At 41.7% G+C, this 21,659-nt stretch overlaps 2 protein-coding genes across 4 annotated transcripts; one reads left to right on the top strand and one right to left on the bottom strand.

Moving 5' to 3' along the window:
* Window positions 1-616: 616 nt before the first annotated feature.
* On the bottom strand, window positions 617-13,208 carry uap1 (UDP-N-acetylglucosamine pyrophosphorylase 1). Of its 2 annotated transcripts, XM_071516786.1 has the most exons (11): window positions 13,107-13,208; window positions 12,026-12,317; window positions 10,488-10,692; window positions 9,601-9,776; window positions 9,308-9,480; window positions 5,424-5,617; window positions 5,100-5,240; window positions 3,092-3,280; window positions 2,751-2,792; window positions 1,538-1,604; window positions 617-1,369 (listed from the first exon to the last, which is right to left on the bottom strand). In XM_071516786.1, exons 2-11 carry the CDS (start codon window positions 12,303-12,305, stop codon window positions 1,277-1,279), a joined length of 1,560 nt encoding a protein of 519 aa, XP_071372887.1. In that variant the 5' UTR covers window positions 12,306-12,317; window positions 13,107-13,208; the 3' UTR covers window positions 617-1,276. The 2 variants fall into 2 exon arrangements, with proteins under 2 accessions (XP_071372887.1, XP_071372895.1); XM_071516794.1 differs by lacking the exon at window positions 2,751-2,792.
* A 1,677-nt stretch (window positions 13,209-14,885) lies between these two features.
* ubxn6 (UBX domain protein 6) lies at window positions 14,886-21,540 on the top strand. Of its 2 annotated transcripts, none has more exons than XM_071516807.1 (11): window positions 14,886-15,063; window positions 15,580-15,734; window positions 16,346-16,410; window positions 16,578-16,706; window positions 16,880-16,977; window positions 17,426-17,501; window positions 17,972-18,056; window positions 18,567-18,786; window positions 19,381-19,511; window positions 19,676-19,824; window positions 20,569-21,540. In XM_071516807.1, exons 1-11 carry the CDS (start codon window positions 14,981-14,983, stop codon window positions 20,692-20,694), a joined length of 1,317 nt encoding a protein of 438 aa, XP_071372908.1. In that variant the 5' UTR covers window positions 14,886-14,980; the 3' UTR covers window positions 20,695-21,540. The 2 variants fall into 2 exon arrangements, with proteins under 2 accessions (XP_071372908.1, XP_071372916.1); XM_071516815.1 differs by having other exon boundaries at window positions 16,346-16,414; window positions 16,588-16,706.
* Window positions 21,541-21,659: the final 119 nt, after the last annotated feature.

The raw sequence follows: 21,659 nt of genomic DNA, 5'->3' as shown, positions 1-21,659 counted from the left end.
GGATGATTACTTGAAGGAATTTATTGCAATTGAACGGAGGACAATTGTCCACCTGCATGGAAATATTCCCTTCAGCTGCCTTTAGTCACATTCAGATACAGAATATAACATGTAGAAACAATGTAGTGTAACTTCATATACTTGCAGTTATGAACATCTGTGAAAAGATGAGGACACTGACAAAAACACCAGTGTAAGACTTTTTGTTTTTGCATGAAATTGACTATACTGCAGTCTTCCACATCATAATGCAGTTATGGAGTTGGAGAGTGCGTAAGAAAGGAAAGTGAGTCAGGAGAAGACTGAGAGGAGCCACAAAGCATATTTCCTGAATAGCTGCAGCAGTGTAGCATGCTGGCCCATCTTAAACATAAACCATGTGCTGGAAACTCTGATTCAAGTCACCAGGAGCTCTAATGCAAAAAACACACTCCGCAGGCACCAAGTCCAAGGGAAACTGACACATTCACATACTGTACGCCGATTTGTCAGGAAAGATTACTAATACCCGTTCTCACAAAACAAATGTTTCTGTGCACAAGTGTATGCACACAATCACAACAAATAAATAGTCATGCACACACAGATGACTCAAACAGTAGCTCTTCCAAGTAGGAAATTTCTTTAATAAAGATGATAGAAAAGAAATCATGGTGTCTCTTAAAGCTGAACAGTATCTTATTTTCACTGATTACAAGCAGAAAAGAAGCCGATATTATAAATACCCCCCACAGCCCGTACCATGTACCTTCATTACATGTTAGTAAGAAACATCTTTCTGATCTCAGCTCTATGTTGTAGCTATTTTATCCCCATGTATAAAAATCACTAGGTAAAATGAGTAGGTGGCCATTTCCACCTATACAGCATCTATCGGTACATATAAAAATAAGTCTCATAAGCAAAATAAATAGATGCGTCTGAAGACCGCTTCATCCAGTCGGCACAACAGGGATTTCGTCCTTCATCTCATGCTGTGTTCAAGTGCTCTTCAAAACAAATATGAACTATAAGAGTTAAGTATGACGTCGACATACAAAGCAAGCAAACTTGGCGCTAAAAATGTAAACAATACACTTCAGCTTCAGCCATTCATTCATCTTGGACACGAGAGCCTCCTTTCATCAGTTATTTAAAAGAACACATGGACGCAGCATTATTGCACAGCGATGACATCACAGTTTCTCCCTACAAAAACTCGAGAGACGAAGTGAGGTTGATCTTTGGGCTGTCTCTCTCTCTCTCTCTCTCTCTCTCTCTCTTTCTCTCTCTCTTTCTACACTCCATTCTTCACCAGCTCATGGACTCCAGTCTCGTCGATCATCAGCGTGGGGCGAAACTCTCGTCCCTTCACCAACTCTTCCAGACCCTGGAAAAAAGAAAAAAGAAAAAAGGATATTACATAATCAGGACATTGTTACTGGGCATCCAAGTTGATTGTTTCCACCCGATAGCTTCTAACAGTTCAAGAGTAGAAAACAGGAACAGAAAAAGCATCTGGAGTTTCCATTCAGCGAGTCAAGCCCCGCCTCCTTACCTCTCCTCCGTAGGACACCAGTGGGGAAATCTCACATTTGATTGGCAGGTCTGTTCCATCCTTCAGGCTGTGTTGAACGGGATGAGTTTAGGGAGGAACAGAAAAAAAAAACAACAAAAAAAAACAGGATGAGTGATTGTCTCATGGAAAGACAGGGGGACAGCAGTTGAAAGAAGCAGCTGTAAATCCTTGACCCAGCTGTTCTTCTACTGAGGCTTGTGATTAGAGTTCAAAGGCAAAGCATTAGGGCTTCATCATTCCCATACATGACCAGTGATTAGACCTCTGACCCAGAGAGACTTCCTCTAGAAGAAAACAGATGAATGAGAGGTAATGTGGTTGCAGCTCCGCCCAGTCCTTTGACTAACTGGGAGAACTTTCCACCATATTGCCATCACTCAACTTGTTTGTTTCTAGATACTGATTACAGACAAAAGGCATTAATCACACAATAGTTGCTTAATAGAAATACTGCTGAGCACTTCTGCCCACACAGCACACAACTATGTCATGTCAATAGTTTGAGAATGAAGGAAAAGTGATTGAGGAAGAGAACACGCGTTACTACAACTTCTTACACCCTTTCAGAGCAATACAGCATGAATAAAATTCATGGTACCCATGAATGTTATTGGATCGCATGCTCATTTAAGTCATTCTTAAACAAGCAGTGGATACTCAGTTGAATTTAAACAAATAGAGTCAAAGGTAAACTGGCAAGCAACAGATCTGTAAAGATGATTGGTCTACCTCGCCTTCAACATCGGACACAGAAAATGATCAACAGGTGCATCATCTATTGCAGAGTCGTCAATGTTCGCAAAAAAAACAAACAAAAAAAGCGTGCCTTGTGCCCATTACCCAGCATGCAATACATTCTGTGAATTAGTGGCGACCGTCTGAGGGGGAAACAGGTCATGACTGTATGTCATCTGACCTGGACTGCTAAAGAGGACTGTGTCTCCCAGTAGTCTAAAACTGTGATCCTCACTTCACATCCTCATTTCCTTCATTGGCACTGACTGTAAAGAAATAGAAAAATTCCGGGCGATCGGGATTCACCCGCCCAGATTCTCTCCTCTGTTCAGTGAAAATGAAGGAAAGTGGAACGCAAGGATCGGAAGCAATGATATACTGTTGACACTAGTGAGCGAGAGTGAGAGAAAGCCAAAACCCCATCACCATGCACTCAGTACCACAGGGGGATAATTACTTTATGTTGCCATCATCTGTGACACTGCCTGCTGCTCCGTCTCTGGAAACATTACACGGGACACACAGGGGCAAGACCAAGCATGAGAGAGGGGGGAGTGAGAGTGTGAGGCTGAAAGAATTCAATGTCCATAAAAACAACAAGTAAAGCCAATACATACAGTATGTACACAGACAAAGTGTGAAGAGTGCTGGGAAAGGGGGATGGCTATGAGGAACCAGTGGGAACACAAACAGCCACTTCACTCAGCACACATGATGTTTGCGTGTTCATGCCGATGCGTGTGTGACTTGACGTGTGCCTCGTGTGTGATATGACATGCGAAACATTGTGTGACTCACCTGGGTATGGCGGGCACACGCGTGCCGTTCTCGTCGATGAAGTGTCCCCCTGCGTTGAGGACCCAGCGGTGGTGGAGGGACATGAGGGCGTGTCTGGCGGTGCTGGGCGTGTCCTTACCGTCTTGGCTGTCTGCGTTCTTCAGGGGAGAGAACTCGTCCTCCCGCAGCACCTCATACACAACAAACGTCCTGTTGGAGACACACACAAACACATGAGCTCTCACAACACACACAGACAAACACGCAATTTGCTGACAAAGAACTGACATTGGTAGAGAGCACATCGGTATGACAACATTGCTTTCACTATTATGAGGAAAATGGCACTTTTTGCCTTGAGCGGCCCAGTTGTTTGTTTGTCTGTCTAGTAGAGCTGCAACGATTAATCGATTAATTGATTAGTTGTCAACTATTAAATTAATCGCCAACTATTTTGATAATCAATTAATCGGTTTGAGTAATTTTTTAAGAAAAATAAGTCAAAATTCTCTGATTCCAGCTTCTTAAATGTGAATATTTTCTGGTTTCTTTACTCCTCTATGACAGTAAACTGAATATCTTTGGGTTGTGGACAAAACAAGACATTTGAGGACGTCATCTTGGGCTTTGGGGAACACTGATTGACATTTTTCACCATTTTCTGACATTTTATAGACCAAACAACTAATCGATTAATCGAGAAAATAATCGACAGATTAATCGACAATGAAAATAATCGTTAGTTGCAGCCCTACTGTCTATTTGACTTGTAACATATGGTCACCATTAAGCTTTTACAGAAAACAATGTTGTATTTGTCATTCATCATTAAACTTCTGCTGCTGCTGTGAATCTAAAATAAAATCAAGCATTGTTTTGTCTGCTCAACAATTAAAGAAAGCTATGTTCTTTGTGCATGCCGAGAACTATAATATGAATCGAACGCATTAGCTACGGTCAGTATAACCAGGACAAGATACACATCAAGTGAAAGCCTACAGCTGGCACCAACAAAAGGGCACACTTACAGGTTATCAGAAAAATATGATCAGTTAATAAACAAGCTATAGAGAAGACATCGGCATTTACAGGCTTTCATGAAACAACAGCCTACAATAAACAAATAAATGAGCTATACAGAAGTCGGCATCCAAACATACTTACTTACACAAGTCCTACTTCACAAAATAATTAGTCAAAAATGATGCATCATACTGGATCCAGGCAAAATATGTATTATCTACATTAAGGTTGGTGAAACAACAACCACATGTGCGATGCCTATTTGAAACAACGTCTCTCTCATCCTCTTCCCGTTATTTGCTCACTGAACACACCCACAAACAGGCATAGAATAGAATAGAATAGAATAGCATAGATATATTTTTTCAAAAACACCTAGTCCTGTGGCTGAAAAGTGAGTCAGCCCATCTGGATTCTGCCATAACTGCCAGACAGTCAGTCCGGGCGTGACGGTAATCCAGTTCCTTAGCAATAGCAATACGCATTTGTCAGAATACATAGAACAAAACCGAGAAGGAAGCTGGCCATGTCTACTGCGTTTTTCCATCGGTCAATCAGTGCAGGAATCCTTTCATTAGATGTAAAGTTCTATTAGTAAGAGCGTGACTCAGAGGTGATGTCATGCAGCTCTGGAGGAGGAGGAATGAGGGGGAACAGCTCATAAACCTGCATCCTCTCGCAGAGCGCTTGGCAGGCCGAGGCTCCTGGACCTTGGAGCCACGGCAGGGCTGGTGGATGGGGATGGGGATCGGAAAAAGAGGTTGCGTAATGGATGGAAGGATGGATGGACGGATGGGGGAATGGGTCAGATTGCAGGGAGGGAGGCCTGTCAAAAGAACATATGCAATCCAGCCACCTTTCAAATAGGGCCAACAAATACTCATTCCATTCGTCTTACTTTTATGCCTGAGCAAGCACCTCTCAGTTTATTGGAGGTGAGATGCTGTCTGCTAATAGCACACACGCTAATAACCTGTATGGAAAAAAAAACCCCACTGCAACTCACTTGGCAAACTGGAAGATGTCAAAGACAAACTTTTCCATTTTAATCCCGTTTGGTTTCTCTGGCTTGATTAGCCGTCCCTGTGTGTCCACAAAGGGGATCTTCTTCTGGGCCACATGGTGCTGCAGCTGAGGCTCGTACTTCCTGATGGAGACAGAAAGAAAGAGGAAAGAAGGAGAGGAAACTGGTTGCTCGCTGCACATTTATGGTTTACTTAGTCTTCTCATTACAGGTAACCACAAACACAAAAAGACAAATAAGCAAATTCCCAGGAAAAAGAGCAAGTGTGTAAAAGCAGAAAAAAGGTTCAGTGCCTATCAGCCTTACTGTACTATGTCTTTGAGGAAGGACGAGGTGAAGAAGTGATTGGCTACGTTTCCCGCGTTGAACATCAGTCGGCCGTCGGCGCTGCGCTTCTCAGCGGTTGTCAGGGTGATCTCACTGTATTCCACCACCTGATAACGGCCGTCCACCTTACACACCACACCCACCGCCTCTGTCGGATTGGTTTTCTCCACCACCTGTAAAACATTTTTTTTGGAACAATGTAATTTCAAGAAGTAAGACAGCACCCTGTAGACCAGAGACTGCTCATTTTGATGGTGGCGATGACCAAAAAAACTTTGGGAACCTTTAGTACCAATGTGTATGAAAAGCAACATTTACAATCACTGTCAAACTTCTCAAAAGACCTTGGCTAACGTTCAGAAAGTCATAATAAATCTAGTAAAATAGGATTTGCCATCTTGAAAACAGAGAAATAGCAGCAGTAGCTTCTGTGTCCATCCAGCGGAGAGGAACACAAGACAAGATAAAATAAAATACTGAAAGTACATGAGAATTCCAGATCCATGATTAAGGAACGTTTAATAAAGTCTCTTTCTATTACTAGTCAGGACAAGCTGTTTTCTATTACTGCAAAAGGTCACTGCAGGTTTACTTAGCGTGCTTGAAAAGAAAACTAATCTATCAATAGAGTTACTTTGCACCAGATCATACTAGTTATCCTAAGGTAAGATTCAAAAACTGCTATGAACGGATGGGATTTGCACAAGAGAGTGTATTCCACTTTGTATATCCAGCAAGTTAAGTCTGCACTGAATGAAAAAAAAACCCTCTCCCCATCTGTTGGTTCCTAATGATAGAGTGTAGTCCTGATGAGGGGGTTGGTGAAAGAGGAGGGGGGGGGGGTGAAGCCACATGAACTGTAGCAGAGCTCAGTAATTTATGATGGGAGGGTGGGTCTCTGCTCTCCTCTGATCCGACCGTCCCTGCTCCACCGCACCACTCATAATGTCAAGCAGGAGTGGCTTCTGGATGATCTTCAGTTCCACACAGTTAAATATTCAATTTAACTTTGATTCTATAGCAGTTGGAAAATATAATATACTCAGCATGCTAAAATTTGTTTCTGTGTGGTATTGCAAAGAACTGGCAAGCTTAGACAAGGTCAGTGTGAGTCGGCTCGTCGCTTCAGGTTCATGCCCCTGGCACAATCTTCAAACAGTGTCTTCAACTTTATCTCCACCCATCGATGACTGCCATCAATGACCAACCAGATTCAAACTTTATTCAAAAATGCAGACTTAGACTTATATTATTTATCTTAGACTTATCACAGAAAAAACTTTTTTTTCAGAATACTCCATAACGTTATGGTTGAATTTGAGGAGGAATCAAACCATATACACTGGACTTACGTCCTAGCCTCTGATGATCAGAATAATTCATAATTTATGTGATTTCTTTATGGATGCCCTTAATGGAATTAAGGGAAATTCACAAAAAAGTTAAGTACCATAAAAGAAACCGTCTACCCTGCCTAGATGAAGAGTTATGGAGCCTTATGAAGAAAAGAGATTTTGCCCTAAGAGAACCAGCAGGAGGATATTCAAGGATCTGCGAGAAAGTTGTGAGTGAATTAAGGAAAGCTAAAGCCTCTTTTTAGCCACCTTAGACATAATACTATTCCATTCAATACAAGGCAACCACATTTGGCCAAATGGCCTTCTCAGTTAAAGCGTGGCACATGTGGGATACGTTATTGATCAATATCAGACAGTGCAGTACCTTGGCAAGCTTCCCAGCAAATTTTTTGCTTACGCGAAAACAATCATGTGACCATTAGATATCCCTGGCACATTTTTAAAACAATGTGTATTTTTTTTGAGAACAATACACACAGAAGTACTTCTTTTAAGTATTGCTTTTATATTGTAGAAAAAATGAATGTATTGATACATTTCTAATGCTTTCTTTTTTTGGTCTCTTCTTTCTGTTTTTGTGGCCTGTGGCCCAGGGACCGCATGGAAATTAGCTTGCATCAGCTTATCAGCTGGTGCAATGCTTTGTTATGCATAGTCCTTGTCTATTAAATAAATAAATAAACACGTGAGAGAGGCTGAATGAACACAGACATTTTCTGGTAAGAATTAATAAGCACTGTAACAATAAAGGACAAAACTGACAAAAACTGACTCGGCAGGATTTAAGCTACACATGCAGATCCAGTTTCCTAAACTCACTCCCAGCTGACAGACCTGTTTTTTGTGAAGTGGATCCCCACAATTTTGAGCGTGTGTGTGTGTGTGTGTGTGTGTTCCTGTTTGTACAGCTCAGAATGGTGTCTCCTCTTTGCTGTGCTGATGCATATTACAAAGTATCCATATAAAAATGGAAGGTTTGAGAAAAGAAGAAAAACCCAGTTTAACTGTTAAATAAATAACTGCCTTGCCCTGCCGCAGGAGTTTAAGATGTGCCATAAAGGCAATTTATTTGCTCAGAGAAACCAGTTAAGTTTCCTATTCAACCACTGTACCCTGCTTAACGTTTTTTTCTCCTCCTTGAAGTAAAAGTACACTCTGTCCAAAGCAATTGTTTAGGAAAAAGGGGGAATCTATACATCAGACTCATGTTATCTGACACCAGGAGGCAAAGTGGGCCAACATTCCCTGGCTGAGGAGAGACTCTGGGCAGAGATTTTAAGTGACAAACCAAACCCAGATTCTGCATCGAAAGTCGCCAAGCCTTTGTCTCTTGTCCATCAATGAACTAGGTCAATACAAAGTTATTTCAAGGCGAGTGACTGAATACATTGCCTGCCTAAAGGGGAAAATCTTCACATTTCCTAGAAAGCTTTATTGAATTTTATGCACAAAACTGCAGTCAATACGCCCATCATGGAACGGAACGTTCCAGTAGGAAACAAAACGGCCGACATCCCCACCCAGTGGTGCGTTACAGTAAGTGCAGTTGTCTATAATCAATTCCAGTGTGTTGACAGCACACTGACCACACCTATTCATTCAAACACAATATTCACACACACCCAAAATATCAAAAACAATATCTGACACACAACAGGACGTCCTGGAATTTAAAGGACTAGCCTGACCAGACCGGATCATTCAGCCTTCATGGCTCGATTCACAGTGTAGTTTGTTCACTTGCATATAAAGCTCAAATACACTTAAATACACTTAAATATTGTAATATGACCGGGATGAAAATCTCTTGACCCCGTTTGATAAGCTATCATCTTTGCATACACGCATCCTTGCAATAATATCATCTTCCTGGTGTGATGAAATAAAACTCTGGGCTCATATCAGCGTTACAGCTGCACACAACTGAGGGATCGTCATCATCAAATAATTGGAACAGCAGGAACAGGAGACCTACTGCTGAACCTGCTGCTGCTTCAACGTTTAAGTTTGATTTTCATAAAATCTGGCATGTGATTGGGGAGAAAGCACAGGACATTTTTAATGCCAGGTAGAATACAATTTTAAACCAATTTTGTCACAAAAAAATGTATTATTATATATTAGTGAACATATCATAATACAGGCGTTCTGACCAGGATGACTGGTTTCTCATGAGAAAAGCAGCACAATACAAAAACAATTTTAAGATCTGTGAAAGTATATTTAAGGCTTAAAGGCTACATTTGACTGTGTCTAATATATCTAAGGTCTCAAACTAAGCTAATTTAAGATATGTTAATAATTCAACTTAAGACAAACCTTAAGACTTTTTAAGGTCCTACAGAAACCCTGAAGCAGCAAAAAAGGGAGGAATAGAGAGAGAGAGAGAAAGAGAGAGAGAGAGAAAGAAAGAGATAGAGCGAGAGAGAGAGAGAGAGAGAGAGAGAGAGAGAGAGAGAGAGAGAGAGAGAGAAGTAAGAGAGAAGAGCTGTGAGATTGACTCACCTTCGCTCCACAATCCGCTCCCTTCTGCACACAGAAACCAACAAAGGCCGGGTCGGCCACTTTGACCAGGATGTTGTCTACACAGTAGACATGGATGAACCCGATCCCCCTCCGCTCCATGTCATCCATGATGCCCTGGTTCCCCAGCGCTCTGTAAAGGCCCCCATTGCCATCTGACACACAAACACACACACACACACTTGAAATACAAGAACTCCATTTGGCAAGTACGGTAAAGTCGGATATTCACACCAAACTGCATTGTCAACGGAGCCAAAAACCCACGAGCTTACCAGGCGCCATGGAGAGCTTTCCTTTGCTCTCCAGGATGATCTTGCCGTTGTAGTCCATGGCTGGCAGCATGCCTTGCTGGAAGAAGATGACGTTGTTCTTGCTCAAGCCGAAATAGTTATACCGTGAGAAGAACTCCTTGGTGGAGTCCATAGTCCTGCCACTGGTCATGATGTACCTGAAGGGAACACAGGAGCAATCTGTTGTTGATTCATGTGTCGTTTGTTCGCCTGCAATTCTGTAATTCTTTATCATTTGACTGAAGTGTGTAAATGTATGAATGTGAAGAAGGGAGCTGGTGAAAAAGACCATGCAAACTCAGGAAAACCCTTCAATAAACTCTTCACATGCTAGAGAACTTATTCTTCAATACCTATTTACAAGAACTCCACAAACAACATAATTGACATCAACAAAGCCCGAGAGATATAAAGTAAAAGTATATGACAGACAATAAAAACATAACAATTTCCTCATATAATTAGATATCATCATTTTTTTTGTTTTTTACATCATCTCCAGTAACCGTAAGCCCAAACAACCCTGTCCTGAGTAGTTAATGCACTCCACTGCCTTCCTGGCATCTCCATCTTTAAAATGTTCTAAGCACCCTTAGATCTAATCCACAGGGAACTTTAATCCCTCTTCCTGGAAAACAACTTCGTTGATTGAGGTTTCTCTCATGCTGGCAGTGATTTGAACCAGTTAATCATCTCACAGACAAAACTGGGACATAGTGGTTATACTCCTCATCAAAAATTCAGCCAAGATGTGGCGCCTGTCTACCTTTCAGATTCAGCTGATAGGCGCACAAGCCAAAAAGGCATTAGTGAATACTTCCTAAATTTCCCTCTATAGTGTAATTTTACCTTTAGCCAAGAAGCCTTACCAGGGAATACAGCACTTGATCTTGTGCTTCTGCTCAGCCAGCTGTTGCAGCTTCAGGATGCGTTCAGCCTGGGTCTGAAAGAGCGTTTTGTGGGAGGGCAGCCCCACGTCGTACATGCCTTTGGGGTAAGAGACCCCCAGCCTGGTCCCCTGGCCCCCGGCCAGCAGCAGGACGGCCACTTTACTCTGAGAGATGCACTGCAGACCTACGGGGGCACAGAGCATGAGAGTTTATCACAAACAGCAGGGTTCAGATTAGATTGCTTTAGAATATGTGTTGTAAAAAAGTGTATTTTAGATAGTGAAACACATCTAGGCATACATATTCTTACGCTGATACAAGATGCAGATTTAGTAGCATAATATCTAATCTCTTATGATGTCCAGAGTGCGTTCTTATTGCCTTTGGAAAGACGCCTAAGATAAACAACAACAAACTTAGACCTCACCAAACCTTTTATGACTAGACCTACAGGACTTTGGCAATGTGGCATAATAAATTAGCACACTGACTCACTGAGATGAAATCTAATAGCCGTAAACCAACTTTGATTACCTTATTATGGTTTATCTTACATAAACTGCTGCTACGTGACCTAAAGTACAATGCTCTGTCTATATCAAAGTGCCAAAAGACAGAATACCAGTGGACTGGGTGGGTCTGACAGACTTTGACTAACCCCCCCCCCCCCCCTCACCCACCCACCCACCCTACTGCACCCTCACACGCCCTGCACACACACAGCCTGTGCGTAAGTCCCGACAGAGCAGAGTGACCTCATCAGTGAGGGTCAAGCAGCACCTCTATTTACGTCAGGCCCAAAACCAAAACCAGATGTGGTCGTCTTCCCTCGGGCTGAAACTTCTTAAACAGACCCGCTAAACGGTCAGAGCCCCCGCTGCGGGAGGGATTGCGCAAAGCATAATGAATAAGGCAAGTTGACTCTTTCATATGACACATCTATGCAGGAGGCTGGAACTGGGAATGGTTTGAATTCATACAACACACAGCAGGCTAATAGGCTGCTCTCAACAACCTATAATTTAGGTAGGCTGTATACTTTCTCAATAAACTACTACAATAAACCATTACATAAGGTTGAATGCGCCTATTTCTTGAAATTGACCGTCCAAAAATATCAACAATACAATAATCTGGAAGCCCACTTTCCCATTTCAGTGTTACAACATCTGGGTTGCCATGTAATGTTTTAACCCCCTCTAGGGCTTCCATTTGTCCCCATCTGATCCCGGTCAATCCTTTCTCTCCCCTCAGCTGCAGGCTATCAGTTGCACATTTGAAGTCGGTCAACACACAGACATAATTGCGTGGCTTGGTTTCGGTCTCTCTGGAGGAAATTGCCTTTGCAGTAACTAGGTGAGTGTCGTTTAACAACTGTCCACACATTCTCTCCTGCTTTATAACATTACAATGAACCCAATAAAACCCAATAATACCAGAAATGTCTCTCCCTTTTTGCTTCCTTATAGCATGTAGTATCCCAGTAAAAAAAGATGTAAATTTTAGGATTCAATCACCTGCTTCCTCCCAGTCTTTGAGGCTGTCCCTGTCCCTCGTGACGCTGCCCAGCACCTCTCTGGGCACCGGCTCCATGCGGGCGTCCATCTTCTCGTGCTTGCTGTTGCTGGACGTCTCCATGGCGCTCTTGAAGAATCCGTTTATCTCCTGAAAGTCCATGGGCTCCAGGTCGAGGGTCAGGCTGGCCTGCTCCTCGGGGCTCAGCTCGCCCCAGAACTGCAGGAGGTGAGACTGGCCGGCTTCAGCCAGCCTCTGGACAAGTCTGCTGCTTGGCTCCATGGTCAGTTTACTCTGTCAGAATGAAATCACACAACCGCAAAGAGACAGATGAACAACTGTGATGAGTGATTGATAGACAACAGTTAAGAGCTTGACAACATGAAGAAACAGCATTGTTGGGTAATTACCAGCATTCACATTCAGGGCTGGAATTGTAAAGTAAACCTTCACTGAAAGTAATTACGGGAGGGCTTATTGCTCTCTTTGTTTGAGCCCACACCCAGAAACAGTGGCTTGCTGGACAAGAAATTCATTACATTACATGAGGTGATCTCACAGCATCTGAATGGGATGCTGTAACCTACGCCCATCAGTCGCCTCCTCATAGATTTACATGAAATTTGATGGCTGTCAAATATAAACATGATTTAACTCTGATTCGTGGTTTAAATGTTGTTATTAAGTTTCTGACTTGATGTTACTATCCGGCTGATGGACGTCTTGACAGCTCAATAGAGTATCTGCTGTCACCCTGAATCATCATCCTAAAACACCTTATGGGTGCCCCTCTCTCTTCACTTGTAGCACGGCAGCATTAGCAGGATGGGATGAGACAGACTGGTGTTACTAAACTCAACTATTCGCGGTAGACGTTAATATTGTGTAAAGTATTTGTCAAGCAATGCAGCTATAGTTGCTATCTCCAGCAGAAGCAGCACACGAGTGACAAGCGGCAACCACTAATGCCAATACAAGCATTTATTTACAGGGCTAACGATGGAATAAATACATTTTATGCCGTAGTTGCCTAAAAGAAAAACAAGAAATAAAGGTAATATGAGTGAAATAGTAAAAGCTCACCTTTCACTACCGCCTTCCTTGGCTTTATGAGCATTAATGCCAGTCGCTATGTGGAGTTTCTAGTGCTGGACACGGAGCCTCCTCCTCCCCAAACTACACCTCCTGGTTCGTCACGTTTGACGTGGCAGTAGCAGCGCGAGAGGACGGCCAGTCTCACACGCACATACAAGGAGGGGACACTGACGTCACCACTGAGAGCGCTCCGGATAGCTGGAATGCTGCCTTCAGGTGCTGCTCGTAAATTTTGTATTTTTTGTATTAAAATTTGATTTTTATTCAATTGAAATTTTGAAATTCTATTCAATTTTCAGTTGAGTGCTATTTTCGATTTTGATTTAGAAAATTAAACTGAAAAATAAAGTCCTTCCCCAAGTTCTCGAGTTCTCATTACCCTTAATGTAATTGGCAGGAGGTTGTCTTAGTAGAGACTTCATAAGAAAAGGCAAGGAATCTGCATACTACTTAAAATCAAGACTAAGAAGGAGGCCGAAAAAGTATTTTCAGTGTGCATTTATTGAGCCATGCTTTGCTCACCAAAATGTGCAAAAGTGCAAATACTAGCAGACAAACGTTTGTCTTTGTAGGTATGTCTGCTAGTATTTGCTTTGCACATGAATTATATAGTTCATGTGCGTTCGTCATAATTACGATATTTCTGTCAGCACTTGAAGGCAGCATAAGCAGTGTTACCAATATTACAGCTTCCATGATCGGTGGCTATTCTTTATCAATTGTTTTTACACTCATTGATCTAGCTAACTTACTAGTTTAGTTTAGATGGATTATTTGTTGGCACAACTAAATTATAAACAGAAATACGAGAGAAAAAGAAAATAGGTGAGACAGAGAAATCTCATGAGGCTTTTAAAAACATCTCACCTCACGGGGAAAGATGACAAAGACACAACGAAACTGGATAACTGAAACTACATGACAACAAACCCCAAGACGGATGATAACAATAGACTATAATACCAACAAAATGCATAAAAGGCAACTACATGAACTGAACTCACAGGGAAAGTGGGTGAGAGTGTTGTAAGCACTGTGTGGGTGTTCAAAAAGAGAAAGAATTTATGTGCTGCTCAGGGAAAACAAGCAGTTTCAGTAATTTCAGTAGCCTAAATTACAGATTCAATAATATTCATGATGAAAACAAACTGCTATAATATAATAGCCTGCACAAATCTAACATGATATGGATTATGTGGAACTGATATGGAATGGATCAGGTACAATGTTCTGATGAAACATAAAACAGGCATGCTTGAATATTTACAAATGAATTGTATCCAAACCTGTCTTCCATGATTATTGTGAGTCATGATGCAAATATGTTAACATACTAATTTTATCTTAAATAATGCGACAAATCTGTTCAGGTTTTACAGTATCTTACAAGAAGGGTTATGTTGTTCACACAAAATGACAGGAGTAAGTTTTCCCTGCATTTTCCGAGCTATAGGCCACAGGTGAGCAGTTCCTGGAGGAGACTTGCCAAAAAGGCTAACAGAGAAAATAAAGGTGGGGACATCCTTAATCACAGAATACAGACACTAAACTTTGATCCAACCAGTGCATGAATCTCATAATGAACAAGGTGCGTGAGTGAGTGAATGAGTGAATTAATATGTGAGTGAATCTAAAAATTTAATCAGTCATTAGGGACCCTGGAGTCACTATTTCGGTGTTTACGTACTCAGTTTTGAACCCAACCACAAGGGGGCGACTTGACACTTAGGCGGAAGCAGGTTTAGTCTGCTGTCAGCTGAATTATTTTTGTTTTGGTCCTCCTCCTTGTTGCTAACGCTAGCTAGCTGCTTTTCACCCATTTGCGTTTTCGCGGGCGGTATTTTCTGTGACAGTTAAAAGAAATGAAGAAGTTTTTTGATGACATTAAAAAAGACATGAAATTCAAATCCGCAGGGCCCGGGAAGAAACTTACAGAAGAGACCAGGCAAATAACAAACTTTCTTAAATTGCTCTAGCGCTACTTAGCTTTCTAACGTTTGCTAATTTAAGCTAGCTAGCTAGTAATGTTTAGTAGTTGGTTGTTAGCATGTCGGGAAGCTAACTAGGGCAGTACTGTTATGTAGAGTTAGTTCAGTAGCTAGCGGTTAAGTTAGCTGTTTGCTACCGTTAGCAGCAGGTTATATAATACTTAGGTTAGCTCGCATAACGGGAGGCGCCCTGTGATTCCAGCATAATCCCTAAAGAAGATAACGTTAAGACTCTAAAGTAACGTTAAAGTGATTGTACCGTTAATCACCCACCCACTAGAACAGAGGTTTGCCAGCCCATATACGTTAGTTGACAGTGTCCTAGCTAACCGTACCGTTTGCGTACGAAATAGCTGAGCTAACTAAACTAGCTGCTTGACAGACAACACTTTTGTGCTTTGGTTGTTGGGCTAATATAAAGCCGCAGCCTGTCTCCTCAATCCCCCTTCTGTCTTCTGTACACAACATTGTAGACCAGACCCTCGTGTGCTGCAGAGCAGTGTCAGTGCCAAGCCTCGCTATGCTCCCACTGAAGGGGCCCAGAGGGCAGGAGCCGCAGCCCTGGCCAGGATTGAACAGAAGCCGCGGCCAAAGGTCCACACGTCCCAGGACGCCATCAGGAACCAGGGTTAGATATACTCTCCAGCCACAGCAGTGTCTGTAATGTGGCTCGTTTTGTGTGGTACCTATAAACCCCTGTACACAAACTTACTGAGTTGAAATGCATCCCTATCTTCACATTGATATTTAATTGTTTATTTGAGAGTACATGCCCCACTTCAATATGAGGGCTTTTGGTTTTGTGGTGAAGGAGGCATAGTCCTGATAGTGTTGAAGTTGTAAATGCTTATCAACACATGTTGTACAACCAAGTCAAATTTTAGTTTGCTACCTTGCTACATACATGAAGAGAGTAGAGATTTGCTATGAGACCTGCCATGGTTCTCTGTGCTGTTGTCCCTTTGCTGTTTATCTCCCATAACTTGAAATGCATGGAAAGTGTATAACGCTGTTGTGCATTCTCCAAGTATATAGGCTAGTAAGGGGATCATGGCATCAGAATGTGTTCATAGATAATATGCATTGTCTAAGCACCAAGGTAAGTGCTTGGTAAAAGGTGCACAATTGCGCCTCATCTCTTTAATAATTGATGCAGCAGTAATGACTGTGTTGGTGTGTTAAAGAAATGGCTTACTGGAAAAGACATGTAATTGTCTGATTTTCCATATTGGCTTGTAGTGAAAAGAGAGCTGGAGGCAGAGGCTGCTGCACTGGCCGGAAAGGAAAAGGCTGCCACAGCCGAGGTACGTATGGGGTGATGAAACCTATCATTGTATCACCCACTCTTGAAATATAATTTATTGTACATGCTAGCTAATGACATGATGGCGAAACTAGGTTTGACCGATTGAGCAAAGAGTGTATGTAGGCTAATAATGTTGTTAAATTACTTTGTTGAATAACTTTCCAGGGATCCAGAGTGCCAGTGAAGGATCCTGCCTGTCTCTCAGTGTCAGGTGTGTATTTCACCTGTCCACTAACTGGAGCCACTTTAACTAAGAGTGAGAGGGAGGTACACATTAAAGAGGCCATTTTCATGGTAGGTTTGATAATAAAGATATTGTCACGTTATAATTTTAGCTCAAACTAGAATTTTTTTGCAAATCTTAGCAGCTCATCAATTCACTGTAAGCCTTTTGTGACCTGATCTGAATTGGATTGATGGAAGCTCTAGAGTAGCTTTGATGAAACGTGTGTCCTTGTTACTGTCAGCGGTTTGAGGAGGATGCAGTCGAGGCCTCAGTTATGATGGTCCACACCTTTAACAAGGACAGAGAGAAAGTGAAAGCTGCTGTGGACATCATAAGCAAGTAAGACACTAGATGATGATAATACTAATGATATATTGTATTTTCTATGGGGCTGATGCGCTGACGGAGAGAACGGAGGGATGTTCGTCTTTTTTACACAGCGTTGTCCGTATTTTATGTCAAAAGTTGAAACCATTTGAAGTTTTTTCGGACTGAAGTGTACTGTTCACTGGCCTGTCAGAGATGGCGAAGGCAGCCCCCTTACAGATTATCCACTTTTTTCACAAACGCCCCGCCTTCGTTTTGCGTTTCAATTGGATAAAGAACAGAAATGACGGACCCATATAAAAATTGTATACGTTTCATCCGTTTCTTTCATCTGTTCCTCCTGACTTAGAAATCTTGATTTCGTCTTTAATCTATCTTCATAGACTTGAATATTTTCATTAATTTTAAATTTTACAAACAAATACCATTATTTAATGTTTCTTCATTGTATTGCCAACAGGTACGTCGAAAATATATGTAAGAATCCCACAGAGGAGAAATACAGGAAGATTAAACTGAGCAACAAGGTGTTTCAGGTATGTCTGAAACTGGAGTCTCTCAGTATTAGTGGCCAACCATACAGTATTTATGTGCTGATTGAGATTTACTTTTGTGGCATAATTTTTATTCAACATGCTTCATCATTTAAACCCTGTATGAACCAAATTCTCAACTCGAAGATGCATATTTTGATACACATTTATTTTGGGGATTTTGTTTAGAATCCGTCTTTCTTCTTATGGATCTTGTGTACATTAAATAATCATAAATTATTGCACCACAGTCTAGGCTGGTGCATTGATATATTGCTTGAGCTCTACTAAATATGAAGCACAAAGTTCTCTGTCCGTTCGTAGCCTTCGACCCTTTCCCTGTCATATTAAATCATGGACTGTGAACGCTTATCACAGATTTTATGGCACCTTTTCAGAAGAAATACCATGAGGAAATAAAAAAAAGACTTTAACATTTTTATTATCATTCCCTCCTTTGTGTCCTTCTCCAGGAGAAAGTGCGAAGTGTCGAGGGCACTAGAGAGTTCCTGGAGGCCCTGGGCTTTCAGAGCAACATGTTCCCTGTAGAGGGACAAGGTAAATTCACCCTGATGCTTTAAACACACAAATCCTTTATTGATAAAGTGTTGTTCTCTGCACACTTCATGAGTCATCTGTGTTAGTCTTTTCTTAAACCTGCAGTAAGCGATATCAGACCTTATAACCAATCCTGAACCTAATATGTGCTATGTGGAGATTTCATTGGGACATGATGGTATAAAACAATATCCAGTTATTACAATGTAGAGTCCACACACTAGAAATGGCTCACATGGTGTTTATTACCACCACATGAGACGTTTGAGCGTAGGCCTGTGCTCTTCTTCAGACATGTCTAAAGCGCAGTGGGCGAGTGGCTTTGCTGTTTACAAATGTTTTGCAGTTTCTGTCGCCCTCTAGTGGTCAGAAAAAATCACTTATTGCAGCTTTAATATATCACTGTTAACAGACTGTTAAAAAAAAATGGCAAACACAATAATTTTGTCAAACACACAATCAGTCAGTCGCTCCCTCGTCTCACTCTCGCCCGTCTTTACTGGAGATCAGAGGAGGAAGAGGAGTTCCTGGTGCTGCCGGAGCAGAACGCCGACGCCCTGGAGCTGATGAAGGAGAGGAGGGATCGTCTCCAGAGGGGAGAGCCGGTCAGAGCTCAGCTGGACCGGCAGCCTCAGGTCTTCAGACCCTCTCCTGACGCCACACGCTTTGAGCTGCCGCCCGAGTTCTACAACCTGACGGCGGAGGAGCTCAAGCGGGAGCAGCAGCAGAAGTACAGACTCTTTGGCTTTCCATGTTCCACCCTAAATTATAATAACGACATTTCTATATCTCTTTCACACACACACACACACATAAACACAACCGTGCCTTCTCTATAGGCTGTCACTTTACAGCATCATCAAAGCAGACATGTTTGCATTCTGTATCCAATACAGCAGACGACATGACACAAAACTCTTGTAAACACCACCCTTGTATTGGGTGTCATTTATATAACATTTAACCCAGTCTCAATCTTTCACACTGACTTTTGAACTGCATTCTTCCCCAGTTAATAGTCTGGTGTGAAAGGTGTAATAGGGAAGAGATAGAATGGAAGGAAAATATAAGATAAGATAAGATTTCTTGTAGAATCTGTTAATTAGTTCAGCACAAAGTTGCTGTCATAGACAAATTTTCTTAATGCGAGTGCTAGTCTTAAAAACAACGCTGTAATATGGATTTTAATTTGTGTGGGACAGCTTCTTAAGTGGGACTTAATCTTAACAAACTGGTAGTGTTTGTCAAACCTCACAGGGAATGCAAACATTTTTAGTGACCCAGCACAGGAATGAGCAGCTTGTCTTGTGTGTGTGTTTGTCAGGAGCGAGTTGGTGGAGAAGAGCGCCATGCTGCGCACCAAGGCCATGAGGGAGAAGGAGGAGCAGAGGGAGAGGAGGAAATACAACTACACTCTGCTGAGAATCAGACTGCCTGATGGGAACCTGCTGCAAGGTCAGGATCTGCATGTTTTCTAAAACCAGTCAACATAAACAAAGTACAAACTGTCTTTTTTTGTTTATTTCCTTTAATAGGCCTATATTGAGTAGAACAAGAAGCAGTTTTGTCATTGTTTTGATGAAATTGTTAATGGAAATGAAAATTATCTGTGACCCCAGGAACCTTTTATGCGTGGGACCGGGTTCCTGTGCTGTTCGGGTTTGTTCGGGACTCCCTGGTGGACGGCTGGCAGCCCTTCGAGCTCATTGCTCCTGGAGGTCAAAAACTACAAGAGGCCGAAGATGTCGCCCTCGCAGAATGTAACTTGGTGAGTTGAAACCAGAATCCACTAATGAAACTGTCAACACAACGCAGGGTCCCTATTAAAAGGTATCATCTTTTAAACGACTTCTTGAAACATTTTTATACACAGTTTGAACTTTTTTGTGCTGTATATGACTTTTTTTTCCCTTTCTAACTTTGTTCTTTTATTGTTTATGCTATTGGCTTTTATGTATTGCTTTATTGTCTGTAAAGCACCTTGTAACACTGTAACTCTACAAATTAGGGCTGGGCGATAATCAATATCACCATAATCATAAGGATTTTTTTTTCGATGTTGATATACATCAATAATAATATGGCTCACATATGCAAAATCACATAAAATGATCAAATCCCATTGAACCGAATTGTAATGTTAGGTGTGATGTCAAACAAAACAAAAATGTTCAAATAATATCCCTTAAAATGTTTCATACCTCATTTTATCAAATTCTTTAAATAAAACTTGCTTGTTATCGTCAATTTAGACAGCAGAATTGTGTCAGGATATCCCAAAATCACCATATCGTCACGAAACGATTCCGCTGAAACAATGAAAAATATTGAATTATTGTCCAGCCCTACTACAAATGTATCTGTGCATGTGAGAAATACTGTATTTGTGTACCTACTGCACGCACATCTCGTTGAAATATCTTGTTGAAACAGTGGGGCAAATTCCCAACAGTTTCCTTTAGTATGATAATCAGGTACTGAATAACAAAGTGTACCTGTTTCCCTTCGTCAGGTCCCTGCGGCTCTGCTCACGTTTTCCTGGGATGCGGCTGTGCAGGCGGACATTGCAGCTGCTGGCGGAAAAAGCCCGGCTCTCCTCAAACCGGAGCTGCTGGAAACCATCCGGACCCTCAGCTGAGCCGAACCGCTCTGACCCCGAACTCTCCCCGCTACCTCCCTCCCCCGAAATTGCTGGGGTGAAATTGCCCCTTACCATTGACTAGTGATCCGTTTCTCTTTACAAATACTAACACTAGTCATTAGCAGCGGTGTTTCCAAACAGACTAGGGGCAACTTCACCCTAGCCCCCCCCTCCTCTTCCTCATTATCCTCTCTTTCCACTGTGGGGATAACATCATCCTCCCTGCAGCCTATCTCAGCAAACTGTTGAAACACTATTCTGTTGAAGGAAGCGCTACTAGCAGTTGTCAGGAAAAAGCAAGGGACAAGTGTTGTTTTTTTTATTTTATTTGTTGCATCCTGAATGTACATGCTGTATATTAAACTGACTATGGAAGCAGTCCTCTATACTCTACGCAACTGTCAATTAGTCAGTTATGTATGGCATATGGAGAGACCTTGTTTTAACTGTGTCGCCACTTCTTACCTTGCTCCAAGTAAATCATGCACAATGCTTACACAACAGTTGGATTAACAGAGATATACACTCCAGGGTGTACAGTTATGTAAAAGAGAAGGAAGACTGGTGGTGGTGAAGGCAATTAATCTGACCAAACACAATTATTGACTTGTATTAAGTATCGTGGGTAAGATTTATTTTTTTTGTTAAACTTCAAAGACTTTAATAGCTTTGAGTTTGGCTCGGCAGTGCTCAAGGTTAAGTCAGTGTTTTGTTGTTGACGGATCTGATTTAGTGTGATAAGAGTTACTGTAAACATGAGCAGTGGCCTTGTACTCACTGGTGTTGTACAACAGGTTTTTCTTATCTAAATCTAATAAATAAAACCCCAATATGTAAATGAAATATGAAAAAAATAGTGTGTCAATTATGGGCATGTACACAAATTTTGAACCATCAATCTGTCAAACATGCGTTGTTTGATAATCTGATTTGACTTTGAGATGCAACATTTTCAACACAAC

This window comes from Centroberyx affinis, unplaced genomic scaffold (assembly GCF_046629955.1).
Source record: "Centroberyx affinis isolate AG114_WGS23_722 - 3 ecotype Tasmania unplaced genomic scaffold, CSIRO-AGI_Caff_v1 ptg000038l_1, whole genome shotgun sequence".
Taxonomy (NCBI): Eukaryota; Metazoa; Chordata; class Actinopteri; order Beryciformes; family Berycidae; genus Centroberyx; species Centroberyx affinis.
This window is presented reverse-complemented; position numbering and strand designations above follow the sequence as displayed.

Bases quoted from the DNA above. Each gene is read 5' to 3' on its own strand.
- uap1 (XM_071516786.1), bottom strand. From the start codon at position 12,305: ATGGAGCCAAGCAGCAGACTTGTCCAGAGGCTGGCTGAAGCCGGCCAG. The intron at 10,693-12,025 runs GTGATTGAATCC...GTGCCCCCGTAG, and splicing joins CAAAGACTGGGAGGAAGCAG to GTCTGCAGTGCATCTCTCAG. The intron at 9,481-9,600 runs GTAAGCTCGTGG...TTTGTGTGTCAG, and splicing joins AAAGCTCTCCATGGCGCCTG to ATGGCAATGGGGGCCTTTAC.
- ubxn6 (XM_071516807.1), top strand. From the start codon at position 14,981: ATGAAGAAGTTTTTTGATGACATTAAAAAAGACATGAAATTCAAATCC. The intron at 16,411-16,577 runs GTACGTATGGGG...ATAACTTTCCAG, and splicing joins AAAAGGCTGCCACAGCCGAG to GGATCCAGAGTGCCAGTGAA. The intron at 18,787-19,380 runs GTACAGACTCTT...TGTGTTTGTCAG, and splicing joins AAGCGGGAGCAGCAGCAGAA to GAGCGAGTTGGTGGAGAAGA.